The sequence below is a fragment of the Saimiri boliviensis genome, chromosome 15 (assembly GCF_048565385.1).
Source record: "Saimiri boliviensis isolate mSaiBol1 chromosome 15, mSaiBol1.pri, whole genome shotgun sequence".
In the NCBI taxonomy this organism is placed as follows: domain Eukaryota; kingdom Metazoa; phylum Chordata; class Mammalia; order Primates; family Cebidae; genus Saimiri; species Saimiri boliviensis.
In genome coordinates this window covers 28,897,428-28,917,849 of record NC_133463.1, presented here as the reverse complement: position 1 = coordinate 28,917,849, position 20,422 = coordinate 28,897,428, and the positions used below count along the sequence as shown (strand labels likewise).

Sequence of the window (20,422 nt, the reverse complement as noted above, 5' to 3'; positions counted from 1 at the left end):
TAGAGTTGAGACGTGAGCCCAGGCCTTCTGCAGGCAGAACTGAAAATCAGCGCTGCATCTGCAGATGGGAAGGGACAGGCAGTGTCTGGGTATGATCAAGGCAAGATCTTTATCATACAGTGAGAAATAGATTAGGCTCTGGAGCCAGACCTCGCTGGGTAAGAGTCCTGGCTGTCTCTTTGGCTGTCTGGCTGTAAACCTGAGCACAGTAGAGGCTTTATATCTGCAGGAACAGACTTCCCATACCAGCCACAGCACAGGGAATCCTGAGGTTGCATTCTCAGGCCACCCCAGAGACCACAGGTACCCTGTGAATTGAGGTCCTGTTTGTGAGGTGACCAACACCCACACATTCTGGAGTCTGCCATTTTTGCCACCCAGTAAGAGAAAACACTGAATCTAGGGGTAGACAACGCTGGCCTGAGTGTTCTGGTGATTCTTGCCACCTGGGCAGGACTGCTTTTAATTAACCTCTAGGTGCCGACTTTATCAGCCTCCTCTGGCATTTTGAAGCATGGAGCCAGGCTGTTCCTACCCTAACAGGCTCACCCCGCCCAGGTCAGGCACAATTGAAGGCCCTAATAGTATTCCTAGGACACACCCTTCATGAACTGGCCTGGGCAAAGTCTACACTGATTGTACCCCTTTGAGGCCCTGTTGTGAAGTGGGGAGGCTGGACTGACTTCACAAACATGGAGTCTACTATACTTAGTAATAAAAGACCTCCAGTCCACCTCCCCACACTGACCACTGCTTTAGTCATTCATACAATCATTTAAAAAAAAAAAAAAAAAGGGCTGGGCACAGTGACTCATGCCTGTAATCCCAGCACTTTGGGAGGCTGAGACGGGCTGATCACGAGGTCAGGAGTTCAAGACCAGCCTGGCCAACATGGTGAAACCCTGTCTCTACTAAAAATACAAAAAATTAACCGGGTGTGGTGGCAGGCACCGGTAATCCCAGCTACTCAGAAGGCTGAGGCAGGAGAATTGCTTGAACCCAGGAGGCAGAGGTTGCAGTGAGCTGAGATCGTGCCATTGCACTCCAGCCTGGGCGACAAGAGCAAGACTCCACGTCAAAAACAAAAAGTTCTTATTTCTTAGTCAACAAATTCAATCCCACCAATGACTTCGCCTGCTGATTAGTTATTCGTACCAGCTGAACACAAGGCCTTGGCTGAGTGTAAACTCAAAGGGGTTTACGCGGAGACATGAGGCTCTCAGCAGGCCAGGGAAGGCGGCAAGGCTGTGCTCTCTCCTCGTCTCCTACCACAAAGGCCCATCCCACAGGAAGGCAAGGCATGAGGCCCTGATGCTGCGACAGGCACTCAGCACTCACCACAGCACGCTACAGATGGGAACGGTTTGTTCTAGTTGAGTGAAAATGTTTGGGATTCTTTTGGTTGAAAGTGTCAGAAATTCGCCGGGCGCGGTGGCTCAAGCCTGTAATCCCAGCACTTTGGGAGGCCGAGGCGGGTGGATCACGAGGTCAAGAGATCGAGACCATCCTGGTCAACATGGTGAAACCCCGTCTCTACTAAAAAATACAAAAAAATTACCTGGGCTGTGGTGGCGCGTGCCTGTAATCCCAGCTACTCAGGAGGCTGAGGCAGGAGAATTGCTTGAACCCAGGAGGCGGAGGCTGCGGTGAGCCGAGATCGCGCCATTGCACTCCAGCCTGGGTAACGAGAGCGAAACTCCGTCTCAAAAAAAAAAAAAAAAAAAGAAAGTGTCAAAAAGAAAGTGTCAGAAATTCAATTTGTCTTTGAAAGCAGAGGGGAGTGCATTACATCATCCACAGAAACAAGGGCAGTGCTCACGAGGGTCCTGCTCTCACTCCGTCTCTCCCTCTACCCCTCCCTGTCTCTTGCCCACAGGCAGGAAGCACGGGCCCACCAGCGCCCCCAGCTCACTTGTCCTCAGCTTGAGGCCCCTTTACGCTGTTCTGTTTCCTAAAGACCAGTAAAGGACTCTGAGTGTCAAACCTTGTACCAACCGACAGTGGCCAGGAGTGGGACTACCTCAGACGACCACAGCAGCTCCCAGATACAAGGTGTCTGGAGTGAGACGGAAGGGCAGTTTCTAGAAAAAGACTAAATAATAGGTGTCTGTACAGAGGTCCCTAGAGCCTGTCCACGCCTTTATTCTACAGGTAAAGAAACAGCCTAGAAGAGCTGCCTGATTTCCCAGACCTTCTCTCACTCACTCAAGGTAGAGGGAACTAGAACACGGTCTTCTAACTCCCAATCCAGTGCTCTTTCCATTACAAGTTACAGTCTTCTAGTTTCAATTTCTCTTATGGCGCATGGCCAAAATAAGCCTTAGTAACAAGCTTTGCGGTAGTTCTTTTCACCCTCCCCCCGCTCCCCCCTACCCCGCCTTTTTTTGAAATGTTATCTTGCTCTGTCGCCCAGGCTGGAGTGCAATGACATGATCTCGGCTCACTGCAGCCTTCACCTTCTGGGTTCAAGCAATTCTTCTGCCTCAGCCTCCCAAGTAGCTGGCACTACACGTGTCCACCACCAAGCCTGGCTTTTTTTTTTTTTTTTTGTTGAGATGGAGTCTCCCTCTGTGGCCAGGCTGGAGTGCAGTGGCATGACCTCGGCTCACTGCAACCTCCACCTCCCAGGTTCAAGCGATTCTCCTGCCTCAGCCTCCCAAGTAGCTGGTACTACAGGCACGTGCCACCACGCCCAGCTAATTTTTGTAGTTTTTTTAAGAAAAAATGTCTATTATTTATTACACTGAACAATTCTGACCACCAGTGACCAATGGGGTGCAGGAGAGAAGAATATCTTGCTTCTCAATAAACTTTCCTTCCTTGTTTTAACATTTTTGAGGGTTCTTTCCCAACCTATTACGCCTATATTATAATAGTTCCAAATTTTCCAACTCTACCACTCCTCCCAGTGCGTTTTTATTATCTTCATTAAAGTGGGGGGGAAAGATCCCCTACTTGTAGTAAAAAAACAATGTTGGAAACTGTCATTAAATCAGGACAAGTGAAAAACATATCTGTTCCCAGACTCACAGGACTATAAATTTAGGAAGTACACGCACAAAAAATAAAAATTAATTACACTCAATAGGATACGTTAAATATGTACAGCTTTTGTATGTCAATTACACCTCAGTAAGTAGTTTTAAAAAACGAATGATCCAACCCATACCACCAGCTAATAAAGACAAAAAAGAGTCATTCAAAAGAAAAACCACCGTTTGGTTTACTCTGACTTAACACTAACGATAATTTGCATACAATGAATACGGTTCCCTAAATATAACAGATAAATTATTTTCTATACATATTTTTATTTATGGAGAATCGGTTAATAAACACATTTTAAGTTCAATATATTATGTATTTCTGAGTGGGGAAGCAAGCTTAAACATTTTAAACACCAGAAATATACAAAATTTGAAGTGAAATAATACAAAGTGCCTTGTGTTTTGATTCTGTAGTCACACCATAAAAATCTCAGGTTATTAAGAGAACTCTGAAGAATATTGTTTTGTATATTAAAAACCATGTTTTGGGGGAGGGAGAGAATTAACAGCCTTTCTTTGCCTTAAAATACTTTATTTTTTATGAAATTGCAGTCGGAATGAAGCAGCTCCTAAAGTTGTGAGTGTTTAGAGGAGGAAAAATTGAGCACAGGAGCAAACTACTGTTTTACTCAACTCCTTCCAATGCTCAGCTGAAGCAGTTCTCACTTAAAAGCACGGCTGAGAGCAGATGCAGTGGCTCCTGCCCGTAATCCCAGCACTTTGGAAGGCCGAGGTGGCTGGATCACTCAAGGCCAGGAGTTTGAAACCAGCCTGGCCAACAAGGTGAAACCCCATCTCTACTAAAAATACAAAATTAGCTGGGTGTGGTGGCAGGCGCCTGCAATCCCAGCTACCTGGGAGGCTGAGGCAGGAGAATCACTTGAGCCCAGGAGGGGAGACTGCACTGAACTGAGATCGCACAACTGCGCTCCAGCCTGGGCAACAGAGTGAGATACTGTCTCAAAAAAACAAAACAGCAGAACAAAACGAAACAGCTGCTGAAGTCTTTTTTATTTTAGAAAGGTAGCATGAATAATTGTTCTACAAATTAACTACAATTTATGGTAATTTGTGAAACGTTTTTCCAATTTTAAATGCAAGAGTCTATCATATCTCTACTCACAAAACAACAGGCACTGCTCGGGGTCTTGGGCCAAGGTCTGCCACCCGTCTGCCACCCCAGCAGTCTGCATGAACCGTAAGCAGGTGTGGAGGGGACCAAGTTCACCTGTCAGCAGCACCAGGGAATGGACTCTCCAGCCTTTCTGCCATTAATTACCATAGATACGGCCTTTTTCCTGATATTGTATTCCCATTGGAGGCTTTTTATTAAGACCGTGTTCCTGTGAACACATCTGGGGCACAACATATTGTCTTCAAGGTGCAGGGGTGGAAAACTGGAGGCAGGAAGCAGGAAGAGCGCACTCACTCTCCCTTCTTGCTCTTCTGGAACCCAGGCTCGACCAGCGTGAAGCTGCAGGTGCACCCAACCGTCTGTCTGCAGGGAGATTTTCCCATGGGCCACATTCCACCTGACACCACTGGCTTCTTGTGGAGATTCCGCTGCCTCTGGCGTCCTCCACCTGGCTGAGATTCTTGCCCAGGAGGCCAGCATAGTCTCTGGGGCAGAAGTTGTCGCCAGTTAATACAACTGTATTAACTCTCTCAAGGAGAGCAGTGGGCTCTTCCAGAGCTGGCAGCCTTTCTGCATGGGGAAGAGCCACTTGAGGAGGCTGTGTCCCAGAACGCTGCAGGCACATTTTCCCTTTCTCCGCCTTTAATTTATTTTGCAATGATTTCCGGAGTTGGCCTCTTTTGCTGTGCTAGGAAAATCCTTTTGGTTTGGTTAAGCAAAGGCACACAGGCACTTATATGCATCCAGTTTCTGGCCTCTGGTGCTCAGCTTTCATTGTTGACACCAGGCCCACACAATGTCCTGGTGGATCAGATTAACAGATGGCAGTTTAGAGGGTAATGGAGGGATTGGTGTCTTCTTCTGACGTCTGGGGTTGTCATACTCTGCCTTCCTCTTAGGGCAGAAAACTCTGTCACCTTTAACAGATGCTTCTCCTTTGGTTCCGCCCTTCGCTGATGTTCCCGGCAAAGCAATTGTATCTGGTTGATTAGAAGCCTGCTGATCTTCTTCTCTCGCCTTCTCTGTGAAAGTCCACTCCTTGCCTTTTCCTTCTCTATATTCAGACAGGAGGCGGAGCTTGGCCACATGCTTCCAAAATGGCCCCTGGCCCAAGATTCAATTTTTGTACTTTTAATAGAGATGGGGTTTTACCGTGTTGGCCAGGATGGTCTTGATCTCTTGATCTCATGATCTGCCCACCTTGGCTTCCCAAAGTGCTGGGATTACAGGAGTGAGTCACTGTGCCTGGCCATCTGGCTTCTATTTATGTTTTTAGTAGAGATGGGATTTATCGTGTTGGCCAGGCTGGTCTCGAACTCCTGGACTCAAGTGATCTGCCCACCTTAGCCTCCCAAAGTGCTGGTATTACGGGCCTAAGCCACCATGCCTGGCCTAATTTCCCCATTTGATAGGTGAAGAAAGTGGGGTTCAGAGAAACCAAGTCATTAGCACAAGGTCATAGTGAGTGGCGAGGCTGAGCCTTCAGGCGGTCTGTTTCCAGCCGTCATCCTTTCCCCACAATGCTGCCTGCTGCCCAGCAGGTATTTTCTCTGCCTCACATCTCCTGTCTTTTTATTTTGTCTGTTAGGGTCTCAGCAAGAAGACAGGCAGCAGGTACATCACGTGGGCCTCCCACTCGTGGCTGTGGGTGACTGCCGTGTAGCTGGTTGCCTAGACACTACACTTCCTTAATTATGGAGAGAGACAGTGACATGCTGTGAGAGCCTCAGAAATGTCCTCTGCCTGTGGGTAATTTGACTTCAGCAGTCCAGCAAAAGAAGAGAGTATTCCAGGATGCAAAGCAAATGCAAATTAAAAGTGGAATAATGATTACTCCCCACCCTAAGATGGTCAAAACTTAAAGTCTGATAACAGCAAGTGCTGAAGTTTTGAGAGGATGGGAATCATTAGGACCATCATTGCTGATATGAGCTATCTTGGAAGACAATTAGACCATATCCGTTTAAACTGAGACCCAGTCCTAGAAAAACCATTGCACATGCCTTCAAGGAGACGTGTTCAGGAAAGCGCATCACAACACTGTGAAAGTGAAAACTTGGAAACCATCCAAATGCTGACTGACGAGGAAATGGCTAAACTAAAGGTTTTGATGACATCTTAAATAGTTAATTATCATTATCCACAATAATTATGTTTTATGAAGTCACTGCAAACACTGAGTTAGTGAATACTAAACCATTGCTTCTGTGGAAATCAAGGGTTAGGTTCCTGCTATGCTCTGGTGACAATATTTTTGTCAGCTGATCAATCCATAGCCTTGTTTCGTGTGTGTTTCTGTTTAAAGACATCTTACTGGTTTTGTTGTTGTTTGCTCTGAGACAGAGTCTCGCTGTGTCTGCAGTGGCACGATCTTAGCTCACTACAACCTCCGCCTCCTGGGTTCCAAGCAATTCGCTTGCTTCAGCCTCCCGAGTAGCTGAGATTACAGGCGCCTGCCACCACTCCTGGCTACTTTTTGTATTTTTTTACTAGAGACAGGGTTTCACCATGTTGGCCAGGCTGGTCTCAAAATCCTGACCTCAAGTGATCCGCTCACCTTGGCCTCCCAAAATTCTGGTATTACAGGTATGAGCCACCATGCCGAGCCAAAAACATCTTATTTGATATACCATGGATTCATTAACATCAAACTCACAGGCAACGATAATATAACTCCTGACTGAATGAAACTTATCTAACACACATTTTCCCTGTAAGGCACATCACAGCCTTTCTTCACTGAGAAACACTAGACAGCACGTCACCATTTTAAACAGCCAACTGACTTACAAAAAGCACAGAAATGCAAAAAATAAAAATAAAAAATAAAAAGAATGTGGCGCTAAGTAGACTGTAAAAAGGATACTTGTTTACAGACTGAAAGCTGAAACAAGAAGGCAGAGTGGCACCTTGTTCAACCTCAGCTGGGAACATCTGCACCGAACAACATATTTTTCTGTAGTCTCAACTACTTGGGAGGCTGAGGCAGGAGGATCACTTGAGCCCCAGAGATTGAGGCTACAGTGAGCTGTGAATGTGCCACTGCGCTCAAGCCTGGGTGACAGAGCAAGAGCCTGTCTCACAAAAGAAACTAAAGGCAGAGATATTTTATTTTATTTTTTGAGATGGAGTTTTGCTCTTGTTGCCCAGGTTGGAGTGCAATGACACAATCTCGGCTCACCGCAACCTCTGCCTCCCAGGTTCAAGCGAGTCTCCTGCTCAGCCTTCTGAGTGGCTGGGATTACAGGAGTGCATCACCACACCCAGCTAATTTTGTATTTTTAGTAGGGATGGGGTTTCTCCATGTTGGTCAGGCTGGACTTGAACTTCTGACCTCAGGTGATCCACCCGCCTTGGCCTCCCAAAGTGCTGAAATTACAGGTGTGAGCTACTGTGCCCGGCCAATGCAGCGATATTTTAAACTGAGTGCTCATGCACTCTGAGCCTGTTCACTAGTGACTGTGAAAACTTTGTGAATATTGGTTTGGGCTTACAAATACATTTTAGTGAGCAGGCAAATTCACAAATGTGGAATCTGTAAAGAATGAGGATCAACTGAATGTGTCTTCACAATTTGACATCTCTGAAACTGGAGTGCGTTTTAGATTCCATGAAATATAGTACATGTATCAATATGGATAGAATCTGTGATTAATGCTGAGTGAAAACTGACTTGAAGGTCAGTATACATAGGAGGAACCTATAGGTATAAAATAAGACAAAATGCCACCATAATTCTCTTTGCTATAAAATAGCAGGCATCTTCAGCATTCCCCAGGTACTGTTCTCAATACACTACCATCTCCATTAATTTAACCCTTTTGAGGTTTTTGTAAGGCAGGTGCTATTCTTATCCTCATGTTCTATAAAGAGAAAATTGCACAAGGGGCTGGGTGCAGCGGCTCACGCTGTTATCCTAACACTTTGGAAGGCTGATGCAGGAGAATCACCTCAACTCAGAAGTTTGAGACCACCCTGGGCAACATAGTAAGATATTGTCTCTATTTGATATAAAATGAGAAAACGTCTACTTTATTTAATAATAATAATAAAAGAAAATTGTACAAGGTCACAAAAAAAAGCTGTTTGTTTCACCCTGAAGTAAAGAGGAATGATTGGATCTACAAACCTTCTTAGTGTTATTTGTATCCTAACAGGAACCAAAACACAGACAATCAAACTCAGAACAGTACATTCTAAATTGTATTACTGTGAAATAAAAGTTTTACTTCCCTAGTTCATTTATTGCCCACCATATTTCTTACTTCAATGTAAAGAGACAGAAAGTTTAGATAGATTTAATCATACCTGAGTTTTCCAAAGCACCAGATTAATGGAATTGTTCTAAGCTTTTGATAGTTCCTTTGATTTTAGCTTCACAAAAATCTATTTCTACATATAGACATCTTTTTTGTTTATAAGAACACTTGCATAACTTACGTTTATACTGTTGCTTGTTAATTTTAAATACTATCAAGTTGTATTACATTGAGTAAAGTCATAAATTTGCACATTAAAAAAAGAGAATTTTTATGAGCTACAAACTTATGCAAGAAAGAATGTACCAAAAAGCTGAGGTACTTCAGAAACTAAATGCAGAGGGGAGGTGTGGTAGCTTATGCCTGTAATCCCAGCACTTTGGGAGGCCAAGTTGAGAAGATTGATTGCTTGAGCCCAAAAGTTTGACACCAGCCTGGGCGACACAGTAAAACCCTGCTTCAACAACAACAACAACAAAAAATTTAAAAACTGGCCGGGCATGGTGGCACAGCTACTTGGGAGGCTGAGGTGGGAGGATGGCTCGAGCCCAGAAGTTTGAGGCTGCAGTGAGCCATGACTGTGCCGCTGCCCTCCAGCCTGGGGGAGAGAGCAAGACCCTGTCTCAAAACAAAAGAAAAGAAACTAAATGAAGAGATAACTTAAATTGAGACATAAAGATTATAGAAACATGAAACGTATGAGTGCATTTTTTACTCCAGAATTTTGTGTATACTTTTGCATGTCAAAAAATTGCATTACTCTTGAAAGACGATTTTGAGAAACTGTTGGTTCTTTAACATGTTCTTGTTTATTTAATAGCTTTTCCTCCAGCCCCATTGCTGCTTGCTGAAAACCCACACTTAAGCCAAAGCGCCTTCTGATGTTGGCAAACTTTTCTGATTCCCCTGCCTACCACGTGGGTATTATTAAGTTAAATTGAAAATGTCTGTTGTGTTTTTGTTGTTGTTTTTGAGACGGAGTTTTGCTCTTGTTGCCCAGGCTGGAGTACAATGGTACGATCTCGGCTCACTGCAACCTCTGTCTCCCAGGTTCAAGTGATTCTCCTGCCTCAGTCTCTTGAGTAGCTGGGATTAAAGGCATGTGCCACCACATCCAGCTAATTTTGTATTTTCAGTTGAGACGGGGTTTCTCCCTGTTGATTAGGTCTCAAACCCCTGACCCCAGGTGATCTGCCCACCTTGGCCTCCCAAAGTGCTGGGATTGCAGGTGTAAGCCACTGTGTCCAGACCACTTTTTTTTTTTTTTTTTTTTTGTAGATCAAAACCAATCAGGTATTCAGGAATTCCATATAGTTCAGCCTAACACCATTTCTTTTTGACTTTCTGTGGCCCTTTATCTGGTCCTGTCTTGTCCACTTTGGACTGTGAGCCCCCTTGAGGGTGGGGACTGCCACTTATTTCTTGGGTTCTGCCTGGAGGAGAGAGTAGGCTCCGAATAAATACTTGCTGGCTGGAATGGAGTGAGAGAAGGCAGCACCGTTCACTTACCTTCCTGCGTCTTTCCTTTCAGCGGTCCACATGTGCAGCACCCTGGAGCATAACTGTGCCCACTTCTGCATCAACACCCCTGGCTCATATGTCTGCAGGTGCAAACAAGGCTACATTCTCAACTCGGATCAGACGACTTGCAGAAGTAAGATTGCTTTGCTGATGTTATTTGTGCTTTCTTCCTCTTCCCTCTTCCTCTCTCTTCTTTTATCTGGGCTTATTTTATTCCTCTGTGATGGCTTACCCCAGTTATCATCTCTTGGGGACAGAAACAAAGTTTAGTTATTTTCTGTTGACCCCCATCACAGTGCCTAGTCCAGAGCTGGGCACATAGTAGGCCATCAAGAAGAGTTCGAAAGATGGGTGGAAGCACCATCTCAGAAATAGCCTCTTTGAACGTCTGAACTGGTCTCCTTTACTTCCAAGCTTGTTCTTTAGCAGGGACTACTGAAGAGCCTTTTCATCCACTGTCTTTATTAACTGTAGCCTAAGGAATTGTTTCTATATTTTATTATCTTCTATAAAGCATGGATTTAGGAAGAATTATTAACCTTGGATGGGAGTGATTATTCAAGTTCTCTTTCGTGTGGAGCACCTTATAGGTCTTCTAGATTTAAGAAAAGCGGGTAAACAGATGTAAGATATTAGAACTTGCATTTTCTTTTTTTGCTAAGCCCCCAAGACTAGACAATATACTGATATTTGAGCCAGCATGAGGTAATCTGCGCCTTAAAAGACAGAATTACTCATATGCTGAGTACTGTGTCCCAACTTTTTGAAGCTATGGATAAAGCCACTGGGTTAACCCACAGATGGTGAGGGTACCAAAAGCAAGGCATGAGGAAGACCAGCCCACATGGAAGCAAATACAGCTCAGCTAATCTGACACTTGCTTCATGTAGTGCGTAACTGTTGCAATGGGTAATTGTTACAATGCATAATTGTTGCAATGTGTAATTGTTTCAATGTGTAATTGTTTCAATGCGTAATTGTTTCAATGTGTAATTGTTTCAATGCGTAATTGTTGCAATGTGTAATTGTTATTATACTTCATGGTAAGCAATTAAGCATTAATGGAAAGCAGTTTGCACAAATGGCTGTAATTAATATTGCATTTATAGAGGCAAACCACCTTTTCCATGTTTCCTTTCACTTTTCAGTTTCAGGGTTGAGTGGGTGGCTGGAGGTCTCCCTGACCCTCAAGAATAGGTAACATCTGCTTGACCCTCCAGTTCTGTGTGGTCTGTGGAAGCCCAGAGCCCTCTGGATTCTGTGAATCCCAGGAGTGTGGGGCGGTGGCAGTTTGGGGGAGGGGTGTTTCTTAGGCTCCTCTCAGACCCCAGGATCCCAAGTTGAGTGCAGCCTGAATCATCCTCATCTTCCACTTGAAGATCTGACGCTTCCTCAAGATCCACAACAAAAAAAATCACTTTCACCAAATACTCATGGGTTCCTAGAGTTTCCTAAAGAACTGGGGGAGCCTGGGAAAGGTCATCTCACACACTGCTCAGCAAACAACCTAGAGATCGCTTTAGACACCCCCGTTTCAGACACCACCTCTTCAGGTGTTCTGCCTCCCCACAACCATCCTCTGGAGGAACCCGTCACCCTCTTCAGGCATCCTCCCCACTGCCCCAGATGCTTATCTGGCCCATCTCAGCCTCCCACCATCTTGCCCACTCCCTTCCTCCTCCTCCTCCTCCTCCTCCTCCAACTCCTCTTCTTCCTCTTCCTTCTCCTTTTCCTTTGGTTTGTGTTTTTTTAAGACAGGGTTTTTCTCTGTCACCCAGGCTGTAATACGGTGGCACAATCATGACTCACTATAGCCTCAACCTCCCAGGCTCAAGCAGTCCTCCCATCTCAGCCTCCTGAGTAGCTGGGACCACAGCTGCATGACACCATGCCCAGCTAATTTTTTTGTAGCAATAAGGTTGCTCAGGCTGGTCCTGAATTCCTGAGTTCAAGGGCTCCATCGACCTCAACCTCCCAAAGTGCTGCGATTTACGAGAGTGAGCCACTGCACCTGGGACCCTTTCCTTCTTAGAAGCACAAGGAATTCCTCTCCTTGTCTCATTCCCCAGTGAGTGACTGGGATCTGGGAATCTGCTGATATTTATTTTCCGTGGGCTGGCTGAGCCAAGCCAGAGGAATTCTGACACCAGCAAATAAAAAATAAAATGTTCTAGCCCTGATTTTATGAGCAAGGCCTTCCCCACACAGCAGGGTTTGCCAGACCCCTGCCCGGGCCTCCCACAGGCCCTGATGTCCCCCGGCTCTCAAGTACTGCTCTGGCCTTGGCTTCCTCCTGCCCAGGGCTGAGGCACAGGAAAACGTGAAGTAGACCCTGCCTGGGCTTCAGATAGACTGACCACATGGAGGGGCAGGGAGGCCCAGGCACAGGAGGGCTAGGAACTCAGGGCAGGGGTTCTCAAACTTCAGTAACTAAGAATTAGCCAGGAAGTCAACTCCTGGGCTCACTCTCAGAGATTCAGAGTCAACAGGTCTGGATTTTCAATTAACTGATGAATACTTCCACACTTTGAGATTCACTGGCCTCAGGCAGTGAGGGGTCCCAGGGAAGGGCTTAGCAGAGCTCTGCTGTCCCATCTGACCCAGTCCTCCAGTCACCTTGAAGCAGTCAAGCCATCTTAACCTTCAGCCAGACTTAGTTTAATAAATGTGCAGTATTAAAAAGGCTGGGTGTGATGGCTCATGCCTGTAATTCCAGCACTTTCAGAGGCTGAAGTGGGCAGATCATGAGGTCAGGAGTTCAAGACCAGCCTGACCAACATGGTGAAACCCCATCTCTACTAAAAATACAAAAATTAGCCAGGCGTGATGGTGCACTTCTGTCATCCCAACTACTCAGGAGGCGGAGGGAAGAGAATCCCTTAAACCCAGGAGGTGGAGGTTGCAGTGAGCCAAGATGGGGCCAGTGCCCTCCAGCCTGGGTGACAGAGTGAGACCGTCTCACTCAATCCATCAATCAGTCAATGTTCAGTGATAAAGAACAGCTCTTTCTCTTTCAGAAGAGGATAATACTAGCAACTCTTTTGCTTTCCCAAAATTGGTGTACCAGGGGCTTTGGGGGAAGAATAAAGCCTTCACTGTCCACAGATCTGGGCTTGAACCCTGACCTTATCACTTACCAGCTACAGCTGTTTCACTCTGAGCTGGTTACTAAAATTCCTTAACTCTCAGTTTCCTCACTCATAAGATGGGAAGGGTGGTAACAAATCAATAGCTATCTCATTGATTATGTCTTTGTTAGGCTCTGTTTTCGGTCTTTGGTCTGGGGGACAGTTAAAAGCTGTGCCAAGTAACGGCTGTGCCATCTACTGACCCCTGCTGATGAGCAGGGACCTATGCCTGCCAACACCGAGAGAAACTTACAATGGGCCTGGAGAGGAGGGATGCGCTCCACTTCTGGAAGCTATTTCCACTTAATTTCCATGTCCTGGGCGTAGCTGGATAGTCTCCCAGATGAAAAGCCATGTGGATGACACCTCCTCCCCAAAGCACCTCTTAATCCCTAGGAAGTGTTGCCATTCATTCTTCCATATAATCATTGATTGGTTCATTTATTTTTTCATTTAACAAATGTTCTTGAGCATAGAAATGTGCCAGGCAGCATGCACAGTATTGGACATAAAATAGTGATGAACACAGCAATATACTTTCTTTTTTTGGAGCTCACATTTTTGCATGGGAGTGAATCAAGTTAACAATCAGGGTCATTTCAGCCAAAAGTGATTGCAATCCACGTCCACCTTAGTGTGCAGCACGTGAGGTCAGGCCTAACTATAGCCACTTTCTAGGTGTTTACCATGTGCCAGACGCTCTCCATGTGCCAGATATCTGCTAGCTCACTTAATTCTCACAATGAGCTCTTAAAGTGGGTTTTATCACTCTCATTTTATAGATAAGGTAAATAAGAAACAAAGAAGTTATACGATTTACCCCAGGTCACAGGGCTAGCAATGTGATCAAGCAAGAATCCAAATCCGGTTATGTCCTAGCTCTTGGCCAACATTTGAGTCTGTCCCATGACCCTTGAGGACACCCAGATAGCAGCAGGACAACCCTTCAACCAGAGAACCTTCTCCAAGCCAGGAAGACAGACAGGTTCCACAACCCTCTAATCCCAGGGAGACTTGGAACTAATTCAGGACTAACGTTCAACTGATTGTTATTTCCCCAAGTCCAATGCCAATTGCTGTGCTACTGTTATTGCACAGAATAATAGTGGGAGGGCCTCCTCAGCAACTGCCTTTGAATACACACGTGCACATACACACTATAGAATATATATATATTCTATATAAATATATAAATGAAATATACATATATATATATATCCCCACCGTTGTGTATTTGTAATTTGGATAGAGAGGGGAAACAGACACAGTTGATTCATACATTCTTTTTTTTTTTTTTTTTTGAGTTGAAGTCTCGCTCTGTCACCAGGCTGGAGTGCAGTGGTGCCATCTCGGCTCACTGCAGCCTTCTCCTCCTGGGTTCAAGCAATTCTTCTGCCTCAGCTTCCCAAGTAGCTGGGACTACAGGCATGTACCACCATGCCTGGCTAATTTTTGTATTTTTAGCAGAGACAGGGTTTCACCATGTTGGCCAGGATGTTCTCGGTCTCTTGACCTCATGATCCACCCACCTCAGCCTCCCAAGTGCTGGGATTACAGGTGTGAGCCACTGCCTTTGACATGATTCATACATTCTTTGAATGGTAACGGACCTTGGCTATTAGACTTCTGGCTTCCTCTCCTATGGGACTTCAGAATTCTTTCCCCTCCCAGTGTTCCAAAGGGTGATGGTTCTTGAGAATCCGGTTATTACAAAACACCTGAATCCCATATCCAGACAGCCTGGATCAGTGGTTGAGCTGAGCTCCTACCTGTCTATAAATTCCACTTTTGATCCTATTTCTGCCATCTGAAGCCATATACCAAAAAGTTAGTTCCTTATCCAAATAAAAACAGAAAGCCCTTCAATTATTGAAGAGTGTTATTCCCACACACCGACACCACTCCTATCAATTTTCTCTTTTTCAGGGGAAAACACATCTTCTCATGACCTAGTTTTGGGTCTCCTCACTGTCCAGGTAACCCTCTCTGGGTGGATATTAGTTGTCTAAAAAGGGCCTTTTCATTCAAAGACTAGATCAAATACATTCAAGAATCTTAGCTTCCATCACTTCTCAGCCTTTTCGCTAAGATCAAGGTGTAGAATTTTACCTTCCAAGTTGTGCCTGCATGGGCAATATTGAATGTACTATTGAGGATTCCTCCTGCCTTTCAAAAAATCTTCCCTATCCAATACTATTATATGAGACATATGCAGAAGCATCAGCATAATACTAGAACAATGGAATATTGTGTTCCTTCCTTTTCCCATTTAAAAAAAAATGGGGGGAAAGGAAATCTCATGAAGTGTGCCCCACTTTATATGTTATTTCTTCTTATCCTTCTGCTTCCCTAAATTCCTGTCCTACTAACAAGAAAGAACGTTATCTTGCTTCTTTTTCTTGATGTATTTTTCAAAATAAGGAATTTTCCCTTTCTTCTGGAACATTTAATCTATTTGGAGGCTGATGATAATATAGCATTGAGAAAAGTTCATTTGGCAGAAAATGTAGACTTTCTGTCCAGCTTAATTTTTTTTCTCTCAAGAACGATACCAAATGCATTTTACTGCTTTCATTCTTTGGAAATGTTCCTAACATTATTTTTCCCAAGCTACATAAGTGATTTAATAGATTTATGTTGGCGTTTAAACAAGGAGCATGACCCAGAAAAACCATTGAATTATTAGAGAGAGGTAACTAGAACCAATATTCTTCATGAATTTAGATGTGAGAATTCTTAAAAATATAGCAAATGGAATTCAACAATATAAGAAAATAACAATACATCAAGACCAAATGGAGTTTATTCCAAGAATGCAAGTTTTGTTTAACATTCAAAAATCAATCACTATGACTAACAATAATGTTCAGGTGTGGTGGCTCATGGCTGCAATTCCAGCACTTTGGGAGGCTGAGTTAGGCGTATCACCTGAGGCCCATAGTTTGAGACCAGTCTGGCTAACATGGTGAAACCCCATCTCTACTAAAAACACAAAAATTAGCTTAGTGTGAGCCAGGTGCAGTAACTCATGCCTGTAATCCCAGCACGTTGGGAGGCTAAGGTGAGTGGATCACAAGGTCAGGAGATCGAGCCCATTCTGGCCAACATGGTGAAACCCCATCTCTGCTAAAATAGAAAAAATTAGCCAGGCATGGTGGCAGGCGCCTGTGGTCCCAGCTACTCGGGAGGCTGAGGCAGGGGCATTGCTTGAACTCGGGTGGTGAAGGTTGCAGTGAGCTGAGATCGCACCACTGTACTCCAGCCTAGGCAACAGAGCAAAACTCTGTCTCAAAAAAATAAATAAATAAATGAAAATAAAAACTAGCCTAGTGTGGTGGTACATGCCTGTAATCCCAATTACTCAGGAAGCTGAGGCAGGAGAATCACTTGAACCCAGGAGGTGGAGGTTGCAGTGAGCTGAAATCGCACCACTGCACTCCAACCTGGGTGACAGAGTGAGACTCTGTCTCAAAAAAAAAAAAAAGGCAACTAAAACTAATAAATGAGTTTAGAAAGGTTGCAAGATAAAAAGTCAATATATTTAAAAAAAAGTTACTTCTTTGTATTTCTGTATACTGGCAACAAAAGTCAGAAATTGAAATGTTAAAATGGCAGTTATAATACCATCAGAAAATATAAATTAGGGATAAATTTTAACGATGTGTAGGATTTACACACTGAAAAACACAAAAGCTTTCCGAGATTAATTTTAAAAGACCTAGATAAATGGAGAGAGATACCATATCATGAATTAGAAGACAATATGGCCAAGATGTCATTTGTTTCCAAATTGATCCATAGATTCAAAGCAATCCCCTTCAAAATCCTAGCAGACCTATTTTTTTTAGAAATTGACAACTGATTTAAAAATATATATGAACATGCAAAAAAACATAGAATAGTCAAATACCATCAATTCTCATTATTCCAAGTGGTTATGATCTATAAAATATCCACAAACACTAAATTGCAAATTCTGAATCATTACTGCTAGAGGAAATACAGAGTTGGGTTCCTGAGAGCTTCCAGTCACAAAGTTCATCAATAAATACATAAACTTGTTTGATGTTCTGTTTAAAAACACTTTTTTGAGTATATACTGTTGATTCATTAACACTGAAAGCTATTGTTCATGTCTAAACAAAGCTTACCTAATGCATATATTTTCTCCATAAGGCACATCTTGATATCCTTCTTGTACTTACGAACAACAGACAGCATTTCAACACTACTCTTGGAGGCTATTGTCAACAGCAAAATCACCAACCAGATATACAAAAAGGCAAAAAATGTAGTCCAGGCACGGTGGCTCATGCCTGTAATCCCAGCACTTTGGGAGGCTGGGCAGGCAGATCACCAGGCCAGGAGTTCAAGACCAGCCTGGCCAATATGGTGAAACCCCGTCTCTACTCCAAAAAAATACAAAAATTAGCCAGGCATGGTGGTGGGCACCTGTAGTCCCAGCTACTTAGGAGGCTGAGGCAGCAGAATTGCTTGAATCTGGAAAGTGGAGGTTGCAGTGAGCTGAGATCATGCCACTGCACTTCAGCCTGGGTGACAAAGTGAGGCTCCATCTCAAAAAAAAAAAAAAAAAAAAAGGCAAATAATGTGGCACTACATTGAACACAGAAAGGATGCTTGTTTATGGGATGAGAGCTGAAATAAAAGACAGAACACTGCCTCCTTTGACCTTACCCGGGAACATATGTACTGGGTGACTCAAACTTTTTGCCACTCTGCACATGTCCGTGAATGGCTGAGAGAGCGTCGAGGACACTGACTTGGGTTATAAGCACATTTTAGCAAGTAGGCAAATGCACAGATAGGAATCTGTGAATCATGCAGATTAACCAAAACTTTGAAAAAGATAAAGTTTATCTTTAAATTTTGTTTAAACTACCAGATTTCAAGACCAATTATAAAGCAACAGTAATCAAGACAGTGTGGCACTGGTATAAAGATGAACACGCAGAGCAATGGAACAGAACAGAATCGAGAAATAGACCCATATGTATGGGGTGAAATGATTTTTGACAGAGGGGGAAGGCAATTCATTGATGAAACAATAAGAACCTCAGCAAATGGTGTTGTGGCAATTGAATTGCCATGTGCAAAAAAGCAAGCGAACAGGCCAAGGAAAATAGATCTTGTCTTTACCTCATACCATGTGTAAAAATTAATTCAGAATGGGGCCGGGCGCGGTGGCTCAAGCCTGTAATCCCAGCACTTTGGGAGGCCGAGGTGGGTAGATCACGAGGTCAAGAGATCGAGACCATCCTGGTCAACATGGTGAAACCCCGTCTCTACTAAAAATACAAAAAATTAGCTGGGCATGGTGGCACGTGCCTGTAATTCCAGCTACTCAGGAGGCTGAGGCAGGAGAATTGCCTGAACCCAGGAGGCGGAGGTTGCAGTGAGCCGAGATCGCGCCATTGCACTCCAGCCTGGGTAACAAGAACGAAACTCCGTCTCAAAAAAAAAAAAAAAAAAAAAAAAAAAAAAAAAAAATTAATTCAGAATGTATTCTAACCCTAAATATAAGAGCAGACACTATTAAATACCTTGATGAAACTGTAGAAAAAAAATCTTAGTGACCTCAGGTTAGCAAAGATTTCTTAAATAGTACACAAAAAGCTATAAAACATAAAAGAAAAAAATCAATATACTTCATCCCAATGAAAACATTTGCTCTTCAAAATACTCTGCTACTAAAATGAAATGGCAAGCCACAGACTGGCACAAAACATTTGCACAGCTTATGTCCAATGAAGGACTTTAGAATATAGGGAATCCAGCCTGGTGTGGTGGCTCACGCCTGTAATTCCAGCACTTTGGGAGGCTGAGGCAGGCAGATCACGAGGTCAAGAGATCACGACCATCCTGGCCAACATGGTGAAACCCCATCTCTACTAAAAATACAAAAACTTAGCTGAACATGGTGGTGCACACCTGTAGTCCCAGCTAATTGGGAGGCTGAGGCAGGAGAATTGCTTGAACCTGGGAGGTGGAGGTTGCAGTGAGCTGAGATTACACCACTGCACTCCAGCCTGGGCGACAGAGTGAGACTCTGTCTCAAAAAACAAAAACAAAACAAAACAAAACAAAACAGGAAATGGTACCTTCTCAATAATGACAGAGAGCAGATTAGTGGGTGCTTGGGGCCAAGGATGGGGGAGTGGCAGGGAGAGGGATTACAAAGCGGAATCAGGAAAATTTGGGGGCAATGGCTGCTCATTATCTTGATTGTGGTGATGATATATTGATATGCCCAATTCTTCAAACTGTACGCTTTAAATATGTGCAGTTTATTGTACACCAGTTGTAACTTAATAAAGCTGACACTCATTAATCAGAAAAAGGTTTCAGAAGTAAGTGGTGGCGAGAGGAAAGGCTCTGAGAGAACAGATGAGACCGTCGTGGTGCTAGACCAGACTGCTTTTCTGGAACAGTTTGTTTGTGGCATCAGTGGAGGATGAGAGAAGGAATGTAAGCTGGGATACATTCTGAAGCAATTTGATTCTCAAGCTAAGTTCCAACAGTGTCCTTTGTTGAGTAGGGGGAATTGAACATGGGGTGTCGAGGGCAATACCAGGTCATTTTACTAAATTGGGTCTGACAATAATGTTTGTGCTGGATTAGAAACAGAAAGAGAGTGGGGCAAAGATACACTCTCTCATCTGCTCATTCATTCAATACCTTTGGATTCCCCTCTATGGGCCTGGCACTCTTATGGGGTATTTTTCTTACAAACTTGGGACCCAAGAAACATTCAGATCCTGGCTTCCCTTTTGTCCCCTACAAGAGAGCAGACTATGAAAGATGGAATCAGAGAACAAATCTAACCAGTCAATTCAGTGTGTTTCTTATGCCCACAGAATTAAGTAGACCCCAGCAACCATCCCAGCCCCAGGAAGGAGTTGATGACATCAGATAGGTGATGACTGGTGGGGCTGGAGTAATTGAGACTGACAGACAACTTCAGAGAAGAAATCTAGTTTTCGTGGCAAACGGATGCATCAAGGAGGGAGCCCACACACGTGGTTGGGTGCAGCTGGAGATGGAGGAATTCGAGTTCAAGGAAAAGGCCTAGGCAGTAGGTGGTCGGTGGTGGTCATTGACCCCGAAAATAGATGAAATCTTGGAGGGAGAACGCGGGTGTGGAAAGCGAAGGTCAGGGTGCGAGTTCTGGGGCAGCCCACGATGAGAGCGTGGGGCAAAGCTGGCAGGTGAGCAGGCCGCATGCGCAAACTTGCAAAGCAGCTGCCTTCGCTGACAATTAGCAGCAGCCACGTGAGCTGCGGCTGAACCATCGTGAGCCCAAGCAGCGGGCTT

The 20,422-nt window shown here is 44.3% G+C and overlaps 1 protein-coding gene and 1 pseudogene across 4 annotated transcripts in view; one reads left to right on the top strand and one right to left on the bottom strand.

Moving 5' to 3' along the window:
* The window catches only part of MATN2 (matrilin 2), a 181,357-nt gene that overhangs the window by 68,986 nt on the left and 91,949 nt on the right, over positions 1-20,422 (top strand). For all 4 annotated transcript variants that reach the window (XM_074386823.1, XM_074386822.1, XM_039464420.2 and 1 more), the window contains exon 4: positions 9,973-10,095. In XM_074386823.1, coding sequence (XP_074242924.1) covers positions 9,973-10,095 — 123 coding nt within the window. The remainder of the gene's footprint in view (positions 1-9,972; positions 10,096-20,422) is intronic.
* Positions 4,279-6,215, bottom strand: LOC104650091 (developmental pluripotency-associated protein 4 pseudogene; annotated as a pseudogene).